The following is a 25,610-nucleotide window of genomic DNA, read 5'->3' as shown; positions in this document are numbered from 1 at the left end:
CCAGATAAAAACTACACAATTTTCTTCTGAATATGCGCCAGTGAGTGCCTTGTCTTCTTCCAATAAGACAAGATAAATACATGGACCAGTGACCGCCTTATCTCCTACAAGATAAACATGGGCCAAATGGTCCAAATTCTGCTGAATAACTCCAAATTCACAATCCAGAAAGCAAAAATGTATATAGAAATACCTTATCTTTTAAGCTGGACGCAATTACACGCATCTTGCATCAATTTGTACGGGTGGCTGAGCATAAGAATGGCGACGGTGTAAATCGATTGAAAGTCGCTATAATGCTTTAGAAATTTCTGCAGCTTTTAATATGGACGTAATTAGTTTGCATGTGGTATAGCTAACCGTGTATAAGCATGGCGACGGTGTAAGTGAATTGAAAGCCACTGAGCTGCTTTAGAAATATCTACAGCTTGTAGGTTGAAGCAATTATTGGCACATTATTCCAGTTTCTTTGTGTTATAACTAGTCGTATAGGAGATGTGTGGCTGAGCATAGAAATGGCGACGGTGTAAATGAATTGAAAGGCACCGTCCCGCTTGAAAAATATCTACAGCTTTTAGATTGGACGCAATTATAAACATTTTATTCCAGTCTGTATGTGTTATATCTGATCGTGTTAGAGATGTGTGGCTGAGCCTAATCATGGTTATTATATACCTTGAATCTTTGTAGCAGCAGGTAGATGTTGTTTGTGGATATAGCTAGTATCAAATTGTTTGAGATAGATGTTTGCTGGTAGATATAGCTAGATTAGTACAGTGAACCATCTAAAAAACAGACGATGGAGTTTGTAGAGTTTTATATAACACTCGCCACTGCTCTTCTTTTTATTGTATTGGTAGCAGCATGGAGCAACTTGTCCAGGAAAAGAAAAGGGAGACTGCCCCCGGGGCCTTTCTCGTTGCCCATTATCGGCAATCTTCACATGCTGGGAAAGATTCCTCACCGATCACTGGCAGCGCTCTCTATGAAATACGGGCCTCTCCTGTCTCTCCGCCTCGGCTCTACTCTCGCCTTAGTCGTCTCTTCTCCAGAAATAGCCAGTGAATTTCTCAAAACCCATGATCAGCTTTTTGCCAGCAGAATTCCCTCTGCTGCTATTAAGCAATTGACCTACAATTTGTCCGGCCTCGTATTTTCCCCCTATGGCCCTTCGTGGAGGCAAATGCGTAAACTTTGCGTTTTACACTTGCTAAACCCCAAGCGCTTAGATTACTTCCGTTTTATTAGAGAAGAAGAAGTCTCTGCTATGATTAAGGCTATTATTATTGCAGATCATTCTCGTCCCATCAACATTAGCCAAACCGTGTCATCGTTTGCTACTGCTATAATCTGCAGGATGGCATTTAGTACAAAGTATTGTGACCAAGATTTAATAGATTTCAGTAGGATGGTCAAGGAAAGTTTTCTGTTAATGGGCACATTTAATATTGGAGATTACGTACCTTATTTGGACTGGATGGATCTGCAAGGTGTTAACCGTCGGTTGAAGAGCGTGCACAAGGCACAGGACTACTTCTTAGAAAAAGTAATAGATGAACACGCTGCCCGGAATGACCCCAACGCTCCAAAAGATCTTGTGGATGTTTTACTTGCAGAGGCTGCAAATCAAGATGCGGGGTTGCAGATTTCACGAGATTGGATAAAAGCAGTCCTCTATGTATGTTAATATCTCTGCAAATGGATGGATAAAGTATGAAATTAGATTGAATGGATTTTATTATAATTTGGTACTGATCATGATATCGATGTTGGCAGGATATGTTGCTTGCTGGCTCTGACACGACTCATACAATCATCGAATGGGCGATGTCGGAAGCGCTGAGAAACCCGTCAGTGCTGAAGAAGCTTCAGGACGAGCTGGAACGTGTCGTTGGATTGGGTCGTATGGTAAAGGAATCTGATCTGCCTCGTCTCGTTTATTTACAAGCTGTGGTGAAAGAAACTCTGAGGCTATACCCACAGGGGCCGATTTTATTTCGCCACTTGTCTTCGGAGCCCTGCAATGTCCTGGGCTATGAAATCCCTCAAAACACTCAAGTTCTGGTTAATATTTGGGCGATTGGAAGGAACTCCAAGTCATGGGAAGATGCCGGAAGCTTCAAACCTGAGAGATTCATTGAAAGAGTTGGGTCTGAGGTAGATACAAATGCAGATCAAAACTCTGCGTGGCTTCCCTTCGGAGCAGGGAGGAGAAGATGCCCAGGACAGCAATTGGGAACGCTTGTTGCAGAAATTGGGCTGGCACAGCTCTTGCACGGTTTCAAATGGAGGCTTCCCCAAGCTGATATGGATGGCCCAAATCAAGAACTTGACATGATGGAAAGGTTTAATGGAATCACATCGCCGAGGGCTAAGGAACTGTTTGCGATTCCGACACCCCGCCTTGAATGCATGCCCAGCTGAACCGGATATTTCCAGAAGATTCTTCCGTCCAGTCCCAGAAAGGAGCTGAGACGTCATAGTGTGTTTGGAAACGAACTTTCGTTTCATTGTATTTTAGGGTCTGCCATATCAGGGGATTCTATTTACTGCCCAAGGTGTTAAACGTAATCAGTGATAAGGTTTCTGTATACTTTAGTTTTATTTTTGTAAGTTTTATTTGTGTATATTTAAGTAAACCGTACACAACATTCCATGTTTCTCGTCCAAATATTTTTGGGGAACATTTTAGTTTTATTTAGCTGTATTGTAATTACAATATAACATATTTATTATTATTATTATTAACAGCATAAATTATTAATAATATTAGATTATAACTAGCAATTGTCCCAAAAGGTACAAAGAGAGGTCGATAGGATTATTAATTTGGAATTGTTGAATTTTTTTAGAAGAGTTAATTGGTTTGTGGAAAACCTTGTTTTCTTGCACTGGATCATTGTGCAATTACCCTTCTAAACGCTCTTTGTGTTTGATAAAATAATCAAAACATTGTTTTCAAATTTCCATAGATTTCCTCTTGCAATAAATTTCAAATACAAAATCAAATTACAAAGTATATTGCTTCGCTGAAGGAAATGATAAGAATAGAATACAACAGAATCAATGCTATTTGCGCTGAATTTATAAGTTTACAACAAAGAAAATTTGGCTTGCCTTGTCAGAGCTGAGTTGATTTGTGGCCTCACGATATCCAGCCGTCTATTTAAGGGTATTCAAGCTAAGTGCAACTTTGGGGATTGGAGTTAATTCTGCTCTAATATCAAAAAAACAAAAGGTGAGTCGTTATCTAAACCACGAAAGCTTCCATTACAAGATGAGTTAAGAAGTAAAAAACTACACCCAAAGAAATTGAAACAGGGAGAGCAGGCAAAGCCTTTTGACAAAAGGCCAACAGAATCAATGTTATACCTTTTTTTGAATGAAATTCATAAAAAAAATTCTAGGAATTTAAATAAATAAATATAGGGACTATTACAGCATAAGGGCCTAGTTTATTAGTGCTAACATTTCATAGCGATTGCATATTGGGCAAAAGAAAAGGAGGGATTGTTTGAATGAATTACCATCTCTCAAGCTTTTTTTGTTGAAATTACCTTTTCATGAAGGTAGTATAGTTAGAGTGGGTCTAAAAGGTGAGAATATGTTTTCTTTTTCTCTATGGAAATCAAAATTTCAAATTTAAATGTTTTTTTCCTTTTTGGAAATCACAATTTCAAATTCAAATGTTTTTTTCCTCTTTGGAAATCACAATTTCAAATTTAAAAGGATAAAGTATTTATGTCTTCATAAAATTGTAATAATCAAATCACTATACAAATAGAAAAAATCAAATAACAAACATGAACCAGTTTGTCCTAAAATGATATGCTTTCTTCTCCAACAACAAAAAGAAAATGCTATTGGGTGACCTTTACAGATAGAACAACTTGTCTTCATAGATGGATAACTGAAACTGCTGCAAAAAGAAAACGCTATTGGGTGACCTTTACATTAACAGATAGAACAAGGTGCCTTCATTGATGGATAATTGAAACTGCAGCAAAAAGAAAATGCTATTGAGTGACCTTTACATTAACAGATAGAACAAGGTGTCTTCATAGATGGATAACTAAAACTGCAGCCCTCTGGTGTTTGCTTGGTTAAAAATGCATTTAATGTAAAGGGGATATTAAAGAAATAAATGTAATAACAGAACATTGATACATTTGTCCATTGTTTTCTTTATCCCTCTAAATGCTTAATAAGACAAAAACCCTTGTTGCCGTATACACTTTATCTATGCAATCCTTCTCATATAATATAAGAAAATAGTAAAGATCTGCATCTTGGTTAGAGAACTGCAACATGCAAATAAAGTAAATTCTAAAGATCTACATCTTGTTTAGATAACTGCAACAGGCAAATAAAGTAAATTCTAAAGATCCACATCCAGAGATATCATTTTCATGTTTAGAGTACTCTAACTGCAATAGACAAATGACGACGGTGCAAATAAGAGAAATATTCAAAAATAGCCATATTAAGATGTACATAAGATAAAGTGGAGTGATGAAATAATTCTATGGGCATTAACGTAAAAGCTTAAGGTAAAATCACCTCTCACAGTGGACTATAAGAATTCAGTTTTTTAAAAAACGCAGCTTTAGGTTCTCCTCGTGCTTGAAAACTAACCTGTATCTCGGAGAGTAAACATCCATGCAATGCCATAACCATGTATGCACAATGTCTCAATGCTCCTCCAACTTTAACATACTGCTTCCAGGGATACTTCATCTTTTTATAACGGCCATGAGGTGGCTCCCAACTGGCAAAACCTTCCTGAAAGTTTTAGAATGCTTTAACCACGGACACTGACACGAGAAAGTTAAAACTTAAAACGGTGGGCACCAGGGCGTCTATGATTCAAATCATGTAGCGTACAAGAGTTTCCTCTTCAGTGGCAGAGACCATAACCAATCTATAGCCACTATACATTGGATCATCAGCAGCCTGACATGTAAGAATTTTTGAGGGAACTCTTTCAAGCTCAAATCCTGAAAGGTACCCATTAATGCATCCTGCAAAAGTATTTGCAGAAACAAGTGGGATGATACAGCAAACTTTTCTAAAAAATGGTTAGCTACTAAAATTGCAAGTCGTGCGTTTAAAACCCTGACCTTCAAGGGACTTTGAGACGCCCATGAAATTTTTCTCTATCAACTTGTGTAGATCCTCGCCTGCCCAAATTGGGTAGATACAGGTGTTAACTACTAAAGAAATAGCAGCACCAAGAAGGATGAGGATAAAGCGGTTTATTGCTGTGCGAATAAACTCCCCAGTTTTATAGCCGGACACCTCTACGAAACAGAATATTATCAAGAATACTCTAAAACCATATTCATAAGGTTTCATCTTTGGATATAGTTTAGCAAACGTGGCCACTGACCCTAAAACCATCCGAGCAGTAACATGGCTGGTTAGACAGATTTTTCAACATGCAGATTTCATAGACAAAAACACCTAAATCAAAAACGGATCCATGACTAATACCTGCAATAAATATGCTAATGATAATCATCACAGGCTCCAATTTTCCAGAACACAAGGATAATTCTGCAGCTCCAAAAGCTAAACCACCGGCTGAAAAGGTTCCCAATCCTGATTGAAGCCCTTCACCTGCAACCGTCTAGAAAGATTGATATTGGGCGACAACCCAGTTCCAGAAATAGGATCTGCCTAAGATTTCCCCCAGTGGCAATCTGATCAGAGTTTTTGCATAACAGGGCCAGGTTCAATGCACAACAGAACTCTGAGGTGAAAAGAAGGCAACTCAACCGATACTTGGAAAAAGCAATGAAATTGCAGTGCATGCTTGCCAGATGTGATGCGCGAGACTTCAAATCAACGGTTGAAAGTGTCTCACTTGATCCAACGGAGTAGGCTAAAAGTGTTGATGATTGTTGATGCATAGGAAGGCCTATCGGCCTAATTATTTTTTAAATTATAAAATGGGAAAAAGAATATTATTATTATTATTATTATTATTTCAGATTTTATGTTTCTGTGATTCATGATATAATGTTCAGAATTTTTAGAAAAATCATATTGAGAACAAAGAGTCCATGTGTTTCGAACTCAGATCTAGATTCATCATCACGAGGAGGACCAGGATGATGAATCTAGATTCTGGTCCTCATGATGAACCTAGATTTGGGTTCGAAATGCATGGACCCTTTGTTCTCAATGTGATTTTTTTTGAAACTCTGAACATTATATTATTATTATTAGATTAATTTTAGATTATAATTATTTTTTAAATTATAAAATTTGAAAAAAATATAATTAAGAGATTTGATTCATCATAAATTGAGGGTTAAGTTGGATTTAAGGATAGAAAAGAGTACAACTCTCTCATTCTAAGTAAAATATATTTAAACTCTCATTCTAAGTAAAATATATTTAAATAGATTAATATCTTGAAAATTAATGCGGAGACTATATAGATTAAACTTGTACTTTCAACAATTTTTATTAGTTTTAAACAAAATTAACCAAAATATATCACTAGAAAAGACCAAAACAAAAAAATAAATTTGTCTTATCAAATTTTTTTTTCCAATTATTTTATATTATCTATATATATATATATATGTGTGGCATTAGAAATACCTTACTCACTCTGTATTATTATATATTTTTAAATATGCATCTCCATCAATTTGAAAAGTAATTTTTTCTATATATATGATTTAACTGTGCATATTGAAATGTTTTAATTATGATTCACATCGAAATTATTTTTATTATTTATATTTTTCAAAAGTTACATATTAATTTCATATTATGATTTGAATGAATTACACTTCTTCTTCTATTAAGAAGTAATTAAAATATTTCATTTTCAATTATTTTTTCTCTCTACCTATTTTTTTTATAAGTTTCTAAATTCTATTGATCTTATAAAATAAGTCACCAATTAGAACAATGAACAATTACTTCCTCTATTGTCTATCACTTGGGAAACTAGACCAAGGGTGAAAGAAAATGATTTTTTCTAGAAAATAACTAGGTTTTTAAATTCTTTCTTCCACGTTACAAGCCTACTATATCCAACATGATATCTAAAACAAAGTAAACGCTTGGCAATAATATAGAAGCAAAAATGTTGCATATAAAAGATAGCAACCAAAACCATCAAAGGAAATTAGTGAAGGAAATCCCATAGTACTGCTAATGCCAACAAAAATGTCATGTTGATGTGGAGACATGAATCAAAACTACAAGTGTTCCTACTTTTCCTCTAAGGATGATGCCTTTGAGATGTCCCAATCACATGGCCAAATCATAGTGCTCCATGACCATGTCTCAATTCTCTACTATAATGTCATCGAGTTGCACAAAGATCTCCCTACGAGCTTCATGGTTGTCTACTGACACTTGGCCCAAGAGGGATTTCATGTGCCAATAAATCTTTATTATACAAGGGTATTCATCTTTCCTCTCACATGTATGTCCTCAGTCAGTGATCCATTCTATAGCTGAGGAAAAAAACAATGTATCTATGAAACCATTGATGTTTGTTAGGGTTTCAATAGTTGAACGATCAAACTCCCTCTCGATAAGGCCAGGAGTGTTGGCATGAGGTATCCTTGCCACAATGAAGGATTTATATCGGGTCCTGACATTAAGAGTGCATTGGTTTGTGCAGCCTCTCTGGCACTGCATGAGCTCTTGGGGCATGCCAGGATTTGGGAACAAAGAAAGAAAGGATACATGAATGTGAAGTAGGACCAATGGAGTATAAGAGAAATTGTTAAGATGTCGATCGAGAGGAAACAAGAAACCAAGCAAGGAGGGCTCCTAGGGGCTGTAAATGAATAAGGAGGTGGCCACAGGGAGAACAAGAACAAGTAAAAGGTCACCAATTAGGCTTGAACAAAGTTTTGTGGAGGGAGATGGGTCTATCAAACAAAGCCGCACTGAAACATCAAAAGATTAGATGTGCATAACTAGAAAAAACTAAAAGCTATTTCTTGATAATTGAGAGAGACAATGCTAGAAAAATAATAGTAGGTGGTTACTTGGAGCTAGGCCTCGTATAGGCAGCCTATTCCAGATGTACTAAGGCCAATAGAGTAGAATTCCCATTGAGGATGTTGATTACTAGAGTTACACTAGATGGAGGGTGACGAGATGAGCTAGTGATGGAGGAATTGTTGCCATCATCCACAAATCGTACCACTAGAGTTTGGGATTGCATTGCACCAAGGATGAAGGGGAGACCTAGCTCTTGGCCAAACAAACAGACAATTATGGGCATTGCAAATGTTGTGATAATGGAGGGGGAAGTGGTGGCAAGGTCATGAGGACCTAGACCAACCCCAAAAACAAAATTTGAAATAACAAATGTTAAATGAAAGTGCAACTCAGAAAGGTGGGTGTGAATGACCAGTGTGGTGAGATATCTCAGTCAAGGGACGAGAACCATAGAAAAATACAACTTAGAATACCAAGTGAATTAAGGTGATCATAAAATTAAGTGCTTCATGCACTAAGTATAGTGACACATCCACATGTTTGATGAATTAATTATTGAAGGGATGGAGTGGTGGTGATGTCGTACCATCACCTATAAATGAGTTTGTGAGCACCTCGAGTGGGGGAGAAAAATCACATTCACAACTCTATTAAGTTTGATCTCGAAGAATTAGAGCACCATAGTCAGTGAGGAGAGGGGATTTGGAAACATTATACCATAGGGAGAAGAGGAGGAAATTATTCTAAGAGAAACCAAGATTAGCTAGATTATTAGCTAGCTTATTCCTAGAGCGGAAAATGTGAGTAGTGATGACGATAAGAGAGGGAAGGATGGAGAGTATCCTATGGATAAAATGTTCCATTTTCCAACTTTTGGAGAGCTTGTCAATGGGGGCTCCATTTAGGAGCTTCTTGAGAGTGCTAATGATGATTTTAGAATCAACTTCGATGATTATCCTTCTATATCCCTATTGCTTGGCTGTTTGTAATCCCATCTCCAAAGAGAAGAGCAAAACCACATTAATGGCAGAGTTACTCATGTCCCCTTTAGTTATAAATAGAGGGAGGCCCTTATCATCTATGAGCATGCCACCAAAACCCTTCATGCTTAGGATTCCTTTTGAACCACCATCAAAATTATATTTCACGAAGAAGGGGGTGGAGACTAGGCAGAAGCAGAATAGAGGGAAGGGGGGGAGCAAGAGGAGGTGGAAGGGGGTGAGGAAGGTAGGAAGATGGAAAGAGAGGGAAGGGGAGGAGCAAGAGGAGGTGGAATAGGGTAAGGAAGGCAAGAGGATGGAAATAGAGGAAAGGATTCTAGCCTCAAATGGGTTGGCATCCCAATCCAAGAATAACTAGAGGGAGTGGAGGATGGTCTCTTTAACTCCATGAAGATCATGGTGCCAAACTTTTTCATTGTTAGAGGCTTGATTGAGGAAGATACAATTATTCCTTTCTTTCCCAAGCGACAATAAAATGAAGTTAGGAAATAATGACCACTCCCAATTGAGAATAATATTCTAGAATGAGGAGATCCTCTAATAGGAAACAATGCTAGATATATTAGAGGCTTTTCAGTCATATTTTCCTAATATAGAAGCTAGCTTGGTCCACACATTCTTTTCATAGACACAATCAACAAGAATATGATCTATTATTTCTTAGTTGGATCTGTAGAAATCCAAATATCACGGGTCCTCAAAACCCCTTCTAAGGATTTTGTCCCAAGTTAGGGCCCTGTTGTCTCTCTTATTGAATCCTTGGGAACTTGGTTTGTGTTAGCCACAATATGGTATGCCTCTTGAAATATGAGTGTGCCTAATGGGAAATGCCCCCATTGTAATTTATTGATTCCTTTTGATAGAGGAATTATCCATTATGAGAGTTTCTTTTCTAACATCGTCCATTCTTTGGGGGTGAGATTTCAAAAGTCCACTCTTCTTTGGTTTTCCATGTAACCACTAAGTATTTGTTGCTTATGATTTTGAATATTGTCCAACATATGTGTAGTCACTGGAAACCATGAGAATCTTAGGTTGACTAACTAAATTTATTGTCCTGGATTAGGCATCTTCTATCATGAGTCTTCTTAGAATTATGCTATATTTCCATTTTTTATCTCCGAAAAGCATTGATGAAAAATGATAGATTTGTTGTTGTCTGTTAGGTTCCATCTAAAGAGGCTTGAGTGGCGTTTTGTCGCGTTATTTTTTAGAGAAGATTTTGGTTTGGGCTATATTTCTCATTCCAAATAATCTTTCATTATCCTTAATCACCCTGGATCCAATACCACTAGAGCTTGACCCCCATTACATTGATGACTCTTTCAAGGTCTTTGAGGCCAAGGCCCCCTCTGACTTTGGGGAGTCACACTTTATCCTAAGCTACCAAAGTCCATTTTCATTCCTTGGTTACCGCCACCTCGAGAAAAACACTTGGTAGATATTTAGAACACCTTTTGATGCAACAAGTATTAATATCATATAAATCGGAAGGACCTTAAGGATGGATTTAAGAAGGACTAGAAAACTAGCTATATTTAGCGCATGAAAAGTCTAGTTTTCTAGTTTGTTAGAGAGCTTATCAATAAGATGTTGGCATTGTGACTAAAGTGTTGTCCTTGATGGAAACCTACTTGATAAAGACATCAACATAATGGTAGAAGGATGATTATACAGGTTGGTACAAATGTGACAGAGAAAATGGACAAAGAAATACTAGTTCAGAAACAGAGGAATGATAAACGTGAAGTTTGGTGATGGAAATGAGATATTGGGGGTTAATCCAAAATCCCTTTCCTTTACAAAAATGATCTTGAGGCTTGTGGGTTATGGCCCACTAAGCCTTTTGGAAACGTTTGAGGCTTTAAGCCTTAAAACCATGGACCACACAAGAATCAAAGCCACCACTTTATCGGAGCCATATAACTATCGGAATACCATACACTATCGAAAGCTTTAATATAGGCATTTAAGGCTTAAAAACCCGGCCATCACATATATCGGGAATACACGGGATAACAAGGAAATCCCGCTTCGAACCCGTGTGCTGGACTTCAAATATCATAAGCCCGCAACTATAAAGATTATTGGGTCCGCTCCTTCACGCCATTCTGTAGCGCCGATCATCGCATATCGACCTTTTGGAAATATCACTTATCGGCCATGGACATTCCATTACACCGTCAGCTAGCCCTTCAACACTCTAATTTCGATTTGTGATCACATCTTGACCGTCAATCAGGCTAGTGATCCGATGGTTGTGATTAAATCGCGTGATCGCTATCGCTATGATTCAATGGCCGGTTATGATTTCGCCAAGGGACTTTCGCTGATGCGATATAGAGGTCCTACCATATGACCTGACCCGGACCATTGATCATATCGATCCAACGATCATTGTGCATTCTCACCGCTTCCTCCTTAACTTAGTCCCGATTTCCTTTTGATGGATTTATGTGTTTAAACACAGTTCTTTGCCAGATCTGTCTTCACACACGGCATAACATATAACAGTATTTCATTAGATTTCCATCGATCCTACTATGATTGATGGTTGATCGATACACTCACAATTGGGATTTTAAGCCCTTGGCACATATATACACAACAGAATCTAAAAGAGACATAATACGCAGACACAGAGAAAATCCACAGAACATATATCTATTATAAATAGCATAGTTACAATTCTAAGGCATTTCAGCCTTAGTAGCAGTTCTCCTCTCGACTACATCTTGTCTATCTACTGCTCTATCCCTCTTGAACACATAGGTTCGTATATATAAGAAGTGTTGGATCGGATCACAGAAGGATCCGATCAATCCTCTAACAAAATCCCTTAAAGCTCACTACATGCATACACATGGCAGATTACATTTAGATCAAGTCTTCGAGAGACTTATCTCTTCCATATTTTTCTCTGTTTTAAAACAGAAAAGTCCCCTATTTTTCTCCCTGGTCCACATCTTCCTCTTCGCTTTGCTTCAGATTCCTCCATTAATTAAGGGTGAAGGATGCTTCTGCATCATTTGGGAAAGTATATGTGGGTCCTGTGAATAAAGACCATGTACATACATAGATATGGTGAATTAAAGTCACGTACATATTCTACACCATGGTAATTGGAATACCAGGGGTATTTACCATTGTATTGGCCCATGGTAATGAGCGCGACAATGGATATTTCATCCCGTCAAAGAATACCATCGACATAAATAAAGGATTGGCCTAAAGTATTGGCTAAGGCTTATACTATATAAGGAAATGGAGATCAAGTGTTAGAGTGTGCATGTTTTGTGTTATCTATGAATAATTTGATCTAGAACAGGTGTGCACCAAGGAACAAGGAAAAGACACAAATCTAAAAAATATGAAGTATAGTATCATATGTGCTTATTTTGATATTATTGTTGAAAATATCTAACTGTGATAGATCTATGGTGATAATGATACTCTGACATGAATATGAGACAATAATGGTTGTGAAGATATTTTGTGGTTGCAACAAAGGCATGGTTTAGTGATTATAGATATGTACATTAATTTTCCTCTAAGAGGGCACATACATATGCGGATTTTATTTTGGGTAGTCACGTATACATTCTTCCAAAGTTGAGAATATTTACGCAGGTGTCAAACATGAGAAGCACGTACATACGTGAATGTTCTTTGTAATAGTCATGTATACATGCTATGGTTTGTAGTATGAACCGATAATGATGGTTGATCTATCCTGTTATGCTTGTTGTTGTCCGTTGATGAAGTCTCTCTTATGATAATTTGAGCTTGATAGTACTGATTAGGTTGAATTGATTATGAAATAGAAGTTGACTAAGTGAGATGTTACTGTTTGGTGATATTTATTTGGTTCAGCAATTTGTGTTGGCTTCAATATCTGATTAAGTGATTGATTCAGTGGTATAGTGACTCAGATTCAATTATTAGTTGTTTGAGATTTGTATGTTGGTACTATTAAGGAGAAGCATGTACATACATGGATATGATTCAGAACAATAATGTATACCTTTTGACATATGATTTATCAGGCATTGTAGTGACATCAACTGATTTCTATTGAAAACAGAATATGGTCTGCTACTATAGTGAATGGTTGTGCACTGCTATGATCTATTATGAATTGGTTTGATTTAGTTATTTTTGGTTGATTCAGATTCAATGATTGATTTGATTATTCAGTTGGTTCAATAATTGTGTATTTTATTTCATAATTTTTGGGAGTGGATCAAGTTAGAAACATTTTGAAAAGTGGCCCAGAAAGACCTGAGGATAACAATCTTCAGAAATGGGGTTGTAACTCCCTTTCAGTAGGACCTGGAAAACGAGAGAAGGTTGTAGCCGTCTGCAGGTAGGTGACTACGTGTTGTTTATAGTCTGCACTAGCAAAATATTGTAAGAATTTTATTTTTAATAAAATAATAAGAAAAATACGACAATAGTGGTGGTTTTCTCCCACATTGGGTTTCCACCTAAAATCCTAGTGTTCATATGGTTTTTGTGTGTTGATTTTCTATCTTCTTATTAACTTCTCATAATTACTAATTAATTGATGAAAATGAAGTAATGATACACTGATTAATGCTGAATAGATGATGAAATTAATGATCAATTAATCTATCTGGATATACATGGGTTTCTTTAATAACAATTGCGTACATACACTAGTTTCATTTATAACAACAGCGTATACAAATTAGAATAAGAAATTGAAAATTTGACGTGTGTAAAATATTTACTCACCCCCTCGGTATTTTTCCTAACAATTGGAATCATAGAAGGTCCTTCAAAAGAAGCTTGATCTCTTGAAGGGATATTCATCGAGATGAGAAATCAAGAGGGATTAGCATCTATCAGGCCACCATTCTATAGTGGAACCAACTTGGTTTTATGGAAATTCAGAATGAGAGGATATATATAGTCACTTGGAGATAATGTTTGGGAAATCGTTCAAGGAGGCTACCAGTATCCATCCTCCATTCCCACAAATGAAGAAGAAAAGAAAAAAATATGAGACCAATGTAAAGATTGTCAATGCTCTTTTGGGAAGCTTGGCAGAACCAGAATTTGTGAAGGTGGTCTAGCTAAATACCACAAAGGCTATATGGGACAAGATCATCCAAAGTTATGATGGTGGCACTAAGGTTAAGAGTGCCAAACTTCAAACATTTAGAATTCAATATGAATCTCTCAAAATGCATAATGATGAAATTATTGAAAGTTTCTTTCTTAGGGTAGATGAGATCATTAATTCAATGAGGAATTTTGGTGATGAAGTAAAAGGTTTGATGCTTGTTGAGAAAATACTAAGATATATAACCCCAAAATTCGATTTGAAAGTATCTATCATTGAATAAATGTAGGTTTTGAAGAAACTTAGTATTGAACAACTTTATGGGATCTTAACAACTTATGAAACGAGAAAAAAGGGTCCCTCATATATCAGAGAAGCAACATTCAAAGCTACTTATAAAGGAAAAGAAAAGGAGGATCTTAAGAAATCCAGTTGTGTATCAGATGAAGAAGAGGCAAACTTTGTAAAGAAACACGAAATAGAAACTAGTAGATTTCGATGTAATCTTCCTTTCGAATTCTTTTCTTGTGGAAGAGTTGGTCATTATGCTGCTAAATTTCCTTATAAAGAAAACCATGAGAAAGGGAATAATTCTACAAAAGTAAATATTAGAGGAAGGTTTGACAATCAGAAACATTTCTACACACATGAAGATAGTGATGGACTTTAAAATGATGAAGATGTTGAATTTTATTAAGAATATTAATTAATATTGGCATTTGAAGATAAATGTGTTGATGATTTTGATGATGTTTTTATGGATTCCCTAGAACAAAAAGATAATCTCAGTGAAGAAATAAATCAACTTAAAATTCTTTTGGAAGAAGCTAAATTAGTTGAAGAAGCCTTGAAGAAACAAATTCTAGAAAAGGAGAGGCACAATGAAAAGTTAGAACTAGAAATAGTGAATCTAAGAAAAGAACTTGAGAAAACAAAGGGTCTAAATCTTAGATTTTCTAAAGCATCTGAGACCTTAGAAGAAATCAGCAAATTACAACACTCTCCTCTATTAAACACAAGTCTTGGATACAGTGGAGAATCATCAAAGAGTATCAAATCTTCTGAAATAGGTACAAGAAGATATCTCAATGTAGTAAAGAGAAGTAGTCATCAAAATTCCAGTTCTCAGCACAAGAATGAGGAATCAAAAGCCTCTCAAGTAAAAAATCCTTACCACAATCAAAGGAGAAGCTACTAAAAAAGGTACTATACTCCCAGGAACTTATACTTCAATGGTTAATGCTTCACTTGTCATAATTTTGGTCATAATGTTGTTCATTGTGTCGCTTATAAAACTAGCATGACTAGAGAAGAAAGAAAAAAAAAATGAGATTGGGTCAAAGAAAGAATCTTACAATACTTTCTCACCTCTCCAAGATGAAAGAATTTTTTTTTTTTTTGCAAAAAAATTGGGCATAAAGAAAATGAATGCAGAAGTAGAATGAGACCATTCCATCAACATGAACAAAAGGAAACAACATCCAAGATATGGAAAAAGAAAACCATAGAATCAAAAAATTGTGGTTTAGCCTTATATGTAGGAGAGCAAGAAAAATTTTGTTACATTGAAGGTGGATGTTCAAAGCATATGACAGGTGAAAAAGAAACTTTTATGTCCTTTAATGAAATAAATAAAGAAAATAATGTAACCTTTGGAAATAACTCACCTACTGTTATCAAAGGGAAAGGAATTGTTTTTCTAAAGAAAAATGTTAAGGCTGTAAATGTTTTGTTTGTTGATGGATTAAGACGTAATTTTTTGAGTGTTATTCACATGTGTGACCAAGGGCATGTGGTTGTTTTCAGATCAAAGAATTGTGTGGCAGGTAATCTCGATACATGTAAGATCATAATAAAGGAAATAAGAACCCCCGGCAATGTCTATGTCTTGGAAGGTGACCAAGAGAATTCTTACTTAAGCAAATAATAACAATGTTGGCTTTGGGAAAAATATTGGGACATATAAGCTTCACTCAATTACACATGTCAAGCAGAACGGGAGAAGTTCGTGACTTGCCTAACATCTCCCTACTAGAAAATAACATACGGAAATAATGGCAATCCAATAAGAAAACCAAAATTCAATTTAATGCTAAAGAAGGTACTTCAAATAAGCCTCTTGAGCTTATTCATACTAATTTGTGAGGTCCTATGAGAAAGAAATATCTTCGAGGTGAGCAATATATCATATTATTCATTGATGATTTTACAAGAATGAGTTGGATTGGCTTATTAAAACATAAAGATGAAGTACTTAATAAATTTAAAGTTTTTAAGGCTCTAGTGGAAAATGAGTCAGATTTGAAAATAAAATGTCTTAGATCTAATAGAGGGGGGAATTTATATCAGACGAGTTTTTCAACTTTTGTGAACAACATGACATCAAAACGAAGTTTTCTGTAGCTAAAAATCCTCAACAAAATGGAGTGCTAGAAATAATGAGAAAAAAATTCCAACACATAGCACGTTCCATGCTTGATGAGTTTGGAACGCCACATACATTCTGGGGGGAAGAAACACTTACATCCGTGAATATCCTTAACAAAAATCATATTCGAGTAAAGAGTGATAAAACTCAATATGAGCTATGGTTTGGTAAGCCTCCAACTATCAAGAATTTTCTAATTTTTGGAAGAAAATGTTATATAAAGGAAAATGATGATAAGCTTGGAATGTTTGAATTTAGAGCCGATGAAGGAATCCTCCTTGAATACTCTTCTAGAAGAAAGGGATATAAATGATACAATAAAATGCTTCAAAATATTGTTGAATGCATTGATGTTGTGATTGGTGAAGCATCCATAGGTACCAAAAAGGAAGCTCCAACAAATGATGAACCTATTCCTACTACAAGTCAGAAGGATGTAGGAGAAGCTAACAGAGAAGCACGAGGAGAATGAAATGAAGATATAGATACATCAGAAAAGACACCTTCAAGGTATGTTCAGAAAAATCATCTAGAATTCAAAATTCTAGGTGAAAAGGAAGCAGGAGTACAAACTAGAATAACTCTTGTTGGAACTTCTAGTTGCCTAGCGTTATTATCCACAATTGAACTTCAAACCATGAATCAAGAAAGAAAAGATGAGTGTTTTGTTAAGGAAATGAATGAAGAACTTGATGAAATAGAAAAGAACCATACATGGGAATTAGTACCAATACCTCATGATAAAAATGTTATTGGGACAAAACAGGTATTCAAAAACAAATTGAATGAAAATGGAGAAGAAATTATAAACAAAGGAAGACACATATGCAAAGGCTATGCTCAATAATAAGGAATAAAATTTGGAGAAAAATTTCCACCTGTAGCTGTAATTAAAGCCATAAGAATGTCCCTTGCATTTTCAAGCTTTCATAACTTTAAAGTATATCAAATGGATGTTAAATATTCATTTCTAAATGGGGACTGACTATAAAAATAAGTTTATATTGAACAACCTGAATGGTTCATTCTACGAAATGATAAAAATATTGTTTGTAAACTTAAGAAGGCATTGTATGGGTTAAAACAAGCTCCACGTGAGATGGGAATTAGTACCAATACCTCATGATAAAAATGTTATTGGGAGAAAATGGGCATTCAAAAACAAATTGAATGAAAATGGAGAAGAAATTATAAACAAAGGAAGACTCATATGCAAAGGCTATGCTCAATAAGAAGGAATGAAATTTGGAGAAACATTTCCACCTGTAGTTGTAATTAAAGCCATAAGAATGTCCCTTGCATTTTCAAGTTTTCATAACTTTAAAGTATATCAATTGGATGTTAAATATTCATTTCTAAATGGGGACTGACTATAAAAATAAGTTTATACTGAACAACCTGAATGGTTCATTCTACGAAATGATAAAAATATTGTTTGTAATCTTAAGAAGACATTGTATGGGTTAAAACAAGCTCCACGTGTATGGTATTATAGTCTTGACATGTATATTTAAAAATAAGGCTTCACTAAGGGGTCTACAGATAGAAATCTATATATCAAGATGGATACAAGTAAACTTTTGATAGTTGTTATTTATGTAGACGACATCATATTTGGAAGAAATGAAGAATCTATGAGTCAAGGATTTGCTTCTGTTATGAAGAAAGAATATGAAATGTCTTTACCTGGTGACCTAACATACTTTCTTGGTCTTCAAGTTCAACAAACAAAGAATGGTATAATTCTCTCACAATCCAAGTACTTCAATATGAGTTTGAAGAAATATGGAATGGAGAAATAAAAGCCTATATGCACACCAATGGTAACAGGATGCAATCGTAGTTCGCATGGTGATTCCTCTTTGGTGAATTAGCCAGAATACCTATCTATGATCGAAAGCTTTCTCTACCTTATAGGCACGAGACTAGATATTATGCGTGCACTTGGGATTCTTGGACGGTTTGAAGAAAATCCTAAAGAAACTCATCTCAATGTAGTTAAGAGAATATTCAAGTATTTATTGGGAGCATAAGATTTTGGTGTAAGGTATCCCAAAGATGCATATTTTTCACTTCATGCTTACATAGGTGGAGATTACGCAGGAAATATTGATGATAAAAAGAGTACTAGTGTAGGAGCATTTCATTTGGGACCTCTCTTGGTATCATGGTTCAACAAAAAACAAATCTCCATCTCTTTATCGATTATTGAGGCATAATATGTTGTTGTTGCATCTTGCTGTACTCAAGTTCTATGCATGATGCAACATTGTAGGACATTCAAATCACTTTTACTCAACCTATACCTATTCTTTGTGACAATAATAATTCCATAAGTATTTCTAAAAATCCTGTCATGCATTAAAAAGCCAAGCATATTCCAATCAAATATCTTTTTTTGCAAGAATAAGTGTTTGAACAAAATATCAAACTATAATATGTTCCTTGAAATGAACAAGTTGCAGATATATTTACAAAGCCTCTTCTGTTACAGGAAAATTTGGGCGCATCAACCCCAACTTCCAAATCTGTATTATTAGGGTCTATCAACCCCTAATTCAGTTGTTTTCATTCCCTAATGAAGTTAACCTACATCATGCTTGCTTCCCAAGAGTTTCATGACACCATTCATCCAAAAAATGTCCCTAAGGAGATCATCACAGGTGGCCTTATATCCGGTTGCAATGAATGGTAGGCACTAGACGATCTGGGTGCTATGCATCACACCTAGTCTTTGTTTCACCTGTGATGAGCGAGATCCATCGAATTTTTCAAATGAATCCATTGGATTCCTCATCTAATGGATGCTTATAGGAGCTTCTAGAAGGATTGGGCTCGCTTTTGGATGAGGAAGGAGATGAATGAACCTTAATCCATTATCCCTTCCTCCATGGAACCACTTCCCAAATATGGCAAAGCATTCATGAGGGCCATTAATGGCCTAACCTCCTCTATTCAACTATAAAAGGACCAAGCTCTCAATGGCTAGTCTAGGTTGGAACTTCTTAAGATAAGGAAATCCTGCTTGGATGAGATTAGTAGAGAGAGTAATGTTATCATGTCAAATTGTTGTTTCCATGAGGAGAGAAGGGTTTGAAGCTGGGAGGATGACGCTGAATCGGACATGCATCTACATGGGTTGTAATCTTCCTTTCTATCAATAAAGAGTTCTTTTCTTTTTCCATTCATGTGTTATGAAATGTACATTGTATTTTCGATTCTATAATGTGTTTGGTTAACAAATCGATATGTATGCTTTGATGGTTTTCTGTCTCGGCTTGTGTGCAGGTACCTTTCAAGTGAGTTAAGTATGGAAGGGAGTGGTGAAAGCGGTCAAAGGGAAGAGGGATTGAGCGAGAGATATAGGTTGGTACTTTTGCTCCTCTTTCTTTTATCTATTAGCTATAGGAAAAGCAATGGAATTACTTTAACTATTGTTCTAGACTTGCTACTAGGTCTAGGGGTTAGTCGTTCGAAAAGAAACTAAATTTGCCCATAACAAAATGGTGACTTTGCTGGGGATTGATTTTATCCCTCATAGTAGCTAATCAATCTCTTGGAACACTTTGACAGAATTTACCCTCTATTTTTCATCGAATTTAAGTCCAATTCACTGAAATTGAGTCAATTTTGAGCATAAAATTGTCATTCTGCAATCATCGCAGCTCTGTAACTGAGACAGTGCAATGAATGGCACCCTCTGCACTGAGATAGTGCTATGCATCGCACTGTCCCTCACTTTGACCTATGCTGATTCCTTTTGGATAAGTTTTTTCCCATCTAGGAGCTGAAGCCTTAAGTCAATTTTCAGTTGTTTGAATTGTTTGTTGGATTTAGATGAGTTCTTGTCTCTAAAAGTAGTCTTTGTTTCCTTGTTTCGACCCATTTTAGACTGGATTGTTAAATGTTTGTTTATGTATTTGTTTTATCATTTGCAGTCCCTAGTTGAAAGTAGTTTCAGTCGATTGTTTTGAAGTGTCATAAAATCTTCCTTTATTGAATAATCGATTGATCTATTTTGTGCATCTGATTCATATTTTCGTTTAAGTGTTGAAAATCTTCGTTTCCTTAAAGTTGAAAGTGTCGTTTAGTCTTCCTTTATCTTTAAGTGAAATTGTCATAAATTGAAATTTGTGTGAAAAGAGCTTTTGAATCATTTGTTAATTTGTTTTTCTTAGTGTATAATTCACATTAAGGAGAACGGAAAAGAAAAAGAAACACATGTAGTTGCATTTTAGAGTTTGATTGTGTGTGCTTAAATGGAATGGTTAGGGAAATGCGTTAGTGAGTCCTCTTTATTGTTTGATCCAAAAAGTACTTGTTTTCTCTATCCCTTATTAGTTACGATTTTCATTGTTGAAAGAAAAATGGAAAGAGTGCTTCCCATTTAGTTGAATTCTTAGGAATCTTGGAAAACATCACGTGGTGATTCCTCCTCTCTGAACTGGTAAGTACTAGTACGGACTTGTGCTCCCTGTACCATCCTATACATAGTGGGAGACCCCAATAGGCTCACATTCTTTATCCCTAGGAAGCCGAGTCTATCGCCTTACCAATCACAATGCACCAAACACAACATTCAGGAAGACTGACTGCTGTACGGTAAATCCTTGGTAATTTCTCTTTAATTTTCCAGCAAGGTGCATATTGCAGTTTTGTGATTAGTATGGTAAAACCTCTTGCTTAGTATCTCCATAGTAGTCACTTTTGTTCCTTTTCGACTCCTTAAAAAAAAGGTCCATCTGAGCACTTGTCCTTTCAAGCTCATTAAACAAAGAAAGACACTAGAGTCATCTTTTTCTTTTTCTCGACTCTTAAAACATGAAAAAGCGAAGTTAAGTTCTTGCATCGTAAAAGTTAATTGACTGCGAAAACATCTTTTTTTTCCTTAGTTGAGTTAGGTTGATAAGACAATTAGCAATTTTGGAGGAATATCAACCTCCACTCCATCGTTCGAGGAGAGTTACGAGCAAACCGCCCTTGCCACCGGAAGCGACACCCATCCGGTCAAGGCGGACTCGTCAAACTGAGTCTGGTACTTCAAGAGTTTCTAGTACTTCATCTGAATTACCAGAGCTGCCTATCATGGCTAGTACTGAGCCTCAAGTTACTCCAACTATTTCTGGAACATCTGTTACACAAGAGGAAGTTACTCAACTACCTGAGGCCACTATAACGGAAATAAGTGAACTAGTAACTGAAGTTTATCGACAACTTGAAGTGAATCAACTATAAATTACTTTAGAACTTGAACCTGTTCAATTGGAATTTGATCCAGAACCCATAACAGTTGAGACCGAAGACATTCCTGAAGCTGAAATTGTTCATGAACCTTCCATTGAAACTGAAGTTCTTTTACCGGAACATCTGGACTTTGACCTTGAACATTCTGAAGTTGTTACTGAAATACCTCAGTCATCTGTAGTTCCTGAAACTCCATCTTTAACACAAAAAGTCTTTTTCGGACCTAACGGTGAAATCCTTCCACCTGGATTAATTGCTGTAGAGGAAGAATTTGAAGAAGAGTCTGATCCCGGGACTCCACATCATTTTGGTCCTGGTTTATATCTTTACTCTGAATCTCTTCCTCGTTTTGCTACTGCCTCTGAAATCCCACTTGATTCATTAGGTCAACTTTTGGGTCAGCTAACCATGGCAGAACAACCGCAAACATCCCAGACTGCTTCATCTGATGCAGTTGCGGCAAAGTCTTTTGCTGCTACTTCTTCGATGTTTACAACCACACCTGAGTCACATTTATATGGACAGTCGTTCGTCCCGGCTGGTTACCAGTCTATGTCTGGAGTCCACTCAGGGGTTTCATCTTTGCCGTGGTCATCTCCCATGTCATCATTAGGAATTTTACCTGGTTCTTCTTATCAAGGACAACAGTTTGATCCTGGGTATCAGTATCAAACTGGGCAATACGGTGAACAAAGACCCATTTATCTTCTTAACACTAGATTGCCACCATATGGTTAGCAATATGCCTATTCACAACATCCTCCCTATCAAGGAGGAAAACCCTATGGTTATGTCCCACCGTATCTAGGTCAACATGAAGTGAGACTCTGTCAGTGGCAGCCAACTATACCACCACAACTGAGGCTTGTGTATCTGACACAACCTATGCAAACTGAGTTGATTATATCAACCCAACCTGTCGTAACTATGGAACAATAGATGCAAGCTCAACCCGTTGTATCTCAACCTGGGTAAGTTAGTTCCACTGCCTCTCAACCTCATGTTTCGAGTCAGCAAACCCAAACTTCTCAGGTTGTTATGCAACAACCACTTGTTTCTGGGGTACAACTACCTCAGGTTAGTGTGCCATTATCTAGAGTGACTCAAGGTCAAACTGGTGTTGGGGGACAATATCAAAATTCACAACCGATACCCCAACAACCTTGGCAACCGCAGTATCCACAGCCTCCATTTCATAATGTCCAACCTCAGTATGGACCTGCTTTCCAAGCTCAACCTGGGCAAGGACAGTATCAAGCATATCAGGGTCCTGTGTATCAAACCTAAACCGGTTACGGACAAATGCAAGTTCAACCTGGTTTCAATCCATATACCGGATATGCCCCTCCGCCTTATCAAGGATATCCACCATATGCGGGTATGCAAAGGCCTATGGCATAGGCAATTCCATCTTATCCCAGATATGCCCAACCTGATCTGAATTGGCAGTTGCCTTTTGTGGCAACCCTAGAATTACCAGATTTAAACTGGCTTACAAATGATCCAATTTTGTATTCACCATTGTGGCCAGTGATTCCTCATAAGTTGCCTTTCGACATTCCAAAGTTTAGTGGAAATCCTGGAGAAGACCCGTCAAATCAAATTATGACTTATCATTTATGGTGTTCTTCTAACTCCTTGAATGATGATTTGGTAAGACTCCATCTTTTCCAAAGAATGCTAATTGGCTCGGTTGCTAAGTGCTATATTGAATTGCCGAGAGCTTCTTTTAATAATTTCACCCATTTAGCCACTACCTTTTTCACCCACTTCCAGTTACCCATCAGATATGAAACTGGAAGGGAACTTTTGACCAATTTCAAACAAACGACTTCTACTCATATATCCGATCATATTCATGAGTGGCTTTGTCGTCGTCGCATGGTTAAAACCTATGTTCCTGATCAACTTTTCGCTGAGTGGTTCATTAAGTCCTTATTGCCATCTATCACTGAGGATGTGGCTAAAGGTGGAGTTGTTATAGAAGAGAAAGTGATTGCTCCTGCCCAATATTTGGATTTAATTTACATGCAATCCGGCATGCTCTATGACAAAATTCCACATGCACCACACCTTAATCAATCCATTCCACCTCCATCATCGAGTAGGGACTCTCATGCCAGAGATGGTGTGATTGGTTCCTTGAGCACACAAATGGCGAGTAAACCAATTGCTCAATCACTTGCCAAAAATCAAGCTGTAAATGCACCTGAGGTTCTTGCTTCTGAGATTAATTCCGTGTCATCTGACAAAGGTAAGAATCCAAAGCAGCTAGGAAGCAAGAAAAAGGGGAAAAATAAAAAGAAAACTAAAAACCCTCCTCAAGAGAAATCGTCTGATTCCTCTACTTCAGGAAATAAACCTCATTATCCATGTCTAATATGTGATAATGATCATTTTACAAGAGATTTTCCTTACCGCTCATAAGTTTCTAAGTTGTTAAAAGCTTCCACCACATGTGCAGTGTTGAAAGATCCATTTCTGAAACCGGATACCAATATGGTTGCAACTGAAAATGCTTCCACATCCCAGGTATTAATGTTATCCATCGCAAAACCTAAAGATGAAGTTTTGGTTCAGACATGTAGTAAAGATTATGGTAATCCGTCATCATCATCAAATAATCAGGCCACTGATCAACGTGGTTCTTCGACTTCGACCGCATCAGAAAATATTCCACTACCTATTGCACCAAAGTTAACAATAAAGCCACCTAAGGGAGTTGTACATAAATCGACGTTTAACCCTCAAGCTCGAGCTACTCAAAATTATAACATAGTAGAAGATCTTTCTCAGTCTCCTTCTGCTATGTCGACGCTTGAGGTATTACAAAATTGCCCCTCCCAGAAGTAGGCTTTACTGTCCGCAATAGGTGGAGTAGATCCAGTGGATTCTAATCTTGTGGTTTTTAACCACTCAGGATATACACCGCAGTTACCAGCTCAATTAGCTTTTCTGATTCAGGTTAAAGCTCTCAACAAAAATATTCATCAAACCATCGTAGATGAGGGAGCTTCTACTTGTATTATGTCAATGAGCTACTGGAAAACACTGGGGTCACCTATGTTGTCAAGATCACCAACCACATTGAAAGCTTTTGATGGAAGGACTTATACTTCATGTGGGATTTTGAATAATTTGCAAGTAGAACTAGGGGGCAAAACGGTAACTGTTGAGATTGAGGTGGTTGACGGACCCCTTGATTACAACATTTTACTTGGACGACCATGGGTTTATGCTATGGCTGTTGTTGTTTCCACGTACTTTCATACGATTTCATTTCCTCATAAAGGTGGAATACCAGTTATCGACCAAACCTCATTTTTGGCCTCTAGTTCTCAAGTTATGGGAAACATTCCATTTGTTAACGGACCCCCGCTTTCACTTCAATCTGTTGGTTTAGGTCTTTTCAAAGATCCCTCATTAATGGGTACTTTCACACTTCCTCCACCATCTGGAACATCGGGAGTTACGAGAGTCGAGACATGTAATATGTTATCCTCTACTTCATCTGATTTAAAGAGGATCACCAATAGTGTTGAAGATGAGAGTTTTACTGAGGTTATGCCACTAAGTCCTATTGAACTCGAATAGCAATCAATTTTTCTTGCTTGTGTGGCATTTCCAGATCCACAATCGCCAATTGTATGGGTAGATTGTTCACTTGAATATGGTACTTCTTTCGATCCTTTTGCTTGTATATATTCTATAGACGAGGAAATCATCCAATCCATGATGATAGGAGAAGAACCTTGGGAATATTATCATCATCGTTCCCTTCCTCAAGATTCCAATGAAGATTATTCAGATGAACTAGTACACCCTTTAATTGTAGATTTCTTTTCGAATTCTGTTAGAATAGATTCAA

The 25,610-nt window shown here is 36.7% G+C and overlaps 2 protein-coding genes across 3 annotated transcripts; one reads left to right on the top strand and one right to left on the bottom strand.

Annotated features, from left to right (window-relative positions):
- Positions 1-390: 390 nt before the first annotated feature.
- LOC149232290 (cytochrome P450 71AU50-like) lies at positions 391-2,663 on the top strand. 2 transcript variants are annotated; one of them, XM_089379388.1, is made up of 3 exons: positions 391-696; positions 864-1,678; positions 1,777-2,663. In XM_089379388.1, the coding sequence occupies exons 2-3, from the start codon at positions 944-946 to the stop codon at positions 2,422-2,424; spliced, it is 1,383 nt and encodes a 460-aa protein (XP_089235514.1). In that variant the 5' UTR covers positions 391-696; positions 864-943; the 3' UTR covers positions 2,425-2,663. The 2 variants fall into 2 exon arrangements, with proteins under 2 accessions (XP_089235514.1, XP_089235513.1); XM_089379387.1 differs by having other exon boundaries at positions 391-1,678.
- Positions 2,664-4,334: 1,671 nt separating this feature from the next.
- Positions 4,335-21,501, bottom strand: LOC149232289 (putative aluminum-activated malate transporter 3). The gene is made up of 6 exons (XM_089381872.1): positions 21,466-21,501; positions 5,494-5,629; positions 5,121-5,300; positions 4,885-5,021; positions 4,636-4,782; positions 4,335-4,427 (listed from the first exon to the last, which is right to left on the bottom strand). Exons 1-6 carry the CDS (start codon positions 21,499-21,501, stop codon positions 4,335-4,337), a joined length of 729 nt encoding a protein of 242 aa, XP_089237998.1.
- Positions 21,502-25,610: the final 4,109 nt, after the last annotated feature.

Source organism: Pinus tabuliformis, chromosome J, assembly GCF_031772625.1.
Source record: "Pinus tabuliformis cultivar Carrire ecotype Pingquan chromosome J, CPIR1, whole genome shotgun sequence".
In the NCBI taxonomy this organism is placed as follows: Eukaryota; Viridiplantae; Streptophyta; class Pinopsida; order Pinales; family Pinaceae; genus Pinus; species Pinus tabuliformis.
This window is presented reverse-complemented; position numbering and strand designations above follow the sequence as displayed.